The 1588-nt window shown below is 59.3% G+C and overlaps 1 protein-coding gene across 1 annotated transcript; it reads left to right on the top strand.

Annotated features, from left to right (window-relative positions):
- Window positions 440-856, top strand: LOC110435908 (oleosin-B6-like). Its single transcript, XM_021462011.1, has one exon. It carries the CDS (start codon window positions 440-442, stop codon window positions 854-856), a length of 417 nt encoding a protein of 138 aa, XP_021317686.1.

The following is a 1588-nucleotide window of genomic DNA, read 5'->3' on the forward strand; positions in this document are numbered from 1 at the left end:
CAACTCCTCCAGGGACATGAAACACCGAAGGCGGACGTTCCCAGGGCCCTAGTGCTCGAGCTCTTCCTTCGTACGTTCCTTTAACCCTCATATGAGCTCTTGCACCACCTCAAGCGAGCCTCTATGATGCAGGAACAGGTCAATGAGGGAAGGGAACCACCCGTCCTCATGGACAATAGCCCAGGTCCCAGCCTCGTCCGCCTCGCCGCCACCTAAGGTCCTGGCCACATCCTCTCCACCAGCACCAGAAGTCTTGGCTACGTCCTCCCATGGCTGCCGACCCTATAGATAGCCAAGATCGATCCTCTCAATGCCGTAGAGGGTCCCCTTGATCTCCGAGTTTGGGTCCAGGGGCATGCGCACGCCCAGTGCCAACGCCACGACACCATCCTCCCGACGCGGCTTGGCCAAGATGGTAGGAACCCACCGGGATGAAGCCATGGGGGAGTCGCAGGGTCGTAAACGGGTAGCCCATCTTCACTTCTCTCAGGCCCATGCCCCAACTGTCCTTGCTCGAGCTACCCCAGCAGCCCTTGCGCCTCCAGCTACTGCTGCCCCTGCTCGAGCTGATCGCGCTGCTGCTCCAGCTGCTGCAACTCCTGCTGCTGCTATTTCTCCAATTGCTCCTCCAGCTACTGTTGCTACTTCTGTTGTTGCTGCCACTCTTGCTGATGCTACTGCTGCTGCTTCTCCTAGTGCTCCTCTAGCTGCTGCTGCTGCTACTGTTGCTGCTCCAACAGCTCCTGCTGCCGCCATTGCTCCTGTAGCTCCTGCTTCTCCTCTTCCTCTTCTTCCTTCTTCCTTTGCTCCTCCTCGACGGCGCGGAGCCTGGTGGGCCACAACATCTGCCCCTTGACTCGAGGGATCTCAGTCCCTTTGTCTGTGACGCGATCGCACGTCGACGGCGGGCCTTCCCCGGACTCATCACTAATAGTGATCGAGTCGCCCTCCCCCCTAGCGTGGGTGACATGGAGCCCCCCTCCTAACCTTGGAGGCATGGCACCTCACCGTATCCATGAGGCGGTGGGTCACTCATCGAGACATCGCTCCCCTCTGACAGTCGAGGCAGGACCTCGTTGCCACCAGCAGGTGACCGGGAGTCGGGAGAGCCTGCATACACCCCAAAGCACAAGTCAGCCGTAGGGAGTCCAAGCGCTGGGCAAAACCAACATGAAAACGTGGAAGGGAAGCCAATCACTTACCAGGTGCCTTGGGGCTCGCACCTATCTTGAGCCTCTTGGTAGTCGAGGGTTGGGCTTGCTCTAGCTGCCTCTTCAACCTGAGCATGAGGGAAACAATCTGAGTTGGTTAGCACTAACGAACAATGAATTGACAAAGATAGCGTTGTGGTCTAGAGATCTTACCCCACATGGAGGACGACCCTCCTCCAAGTCCTACGACCAGCTGGCCTCGGGCCACCACGCGTTGGGGCCCTTCGCTGCTCCATGACAGGAGCAGGCCTCGGCTCCACTTTCCCTTCCTGGCGGTCCTCAGGACTCGTGCTTCTTTGATGTCCTCCTCCCTTGCTCGAAGCCACCACGGTAGCACGGCCTCGAGTCAGCGGCCCCGTTCCACAAGCCTTGACCCG

The sequence above is a fragment of the Sorghum bicolor genome, chromosome 5 (genome assembly GCF_000003195.3).
Source record: "Sorghum bicolor cultivar BTx623 chromosome 5, Sorghum_bicolor_NCBIv3, whole genome shotgun sequence".
In the NCBI taxonomy this organism is placed as follows: domain Eukaryota; kingdom Viridiplantae; phylum Streptophyta; class Magnoliopsida; order Poales; family Poaceae; genus Sorghum; species Sorghum bicolor.

Bases quoted from the DNA above. Each gene is read 5' to 3' on its own strand.
- LOC110435908 (XM_021462011.1), top strand. From the start codon at position 440: ATGGGGGAGTCGCAGGGTCGTAAACGGGTAGCCCATCTTCACTTCTCT.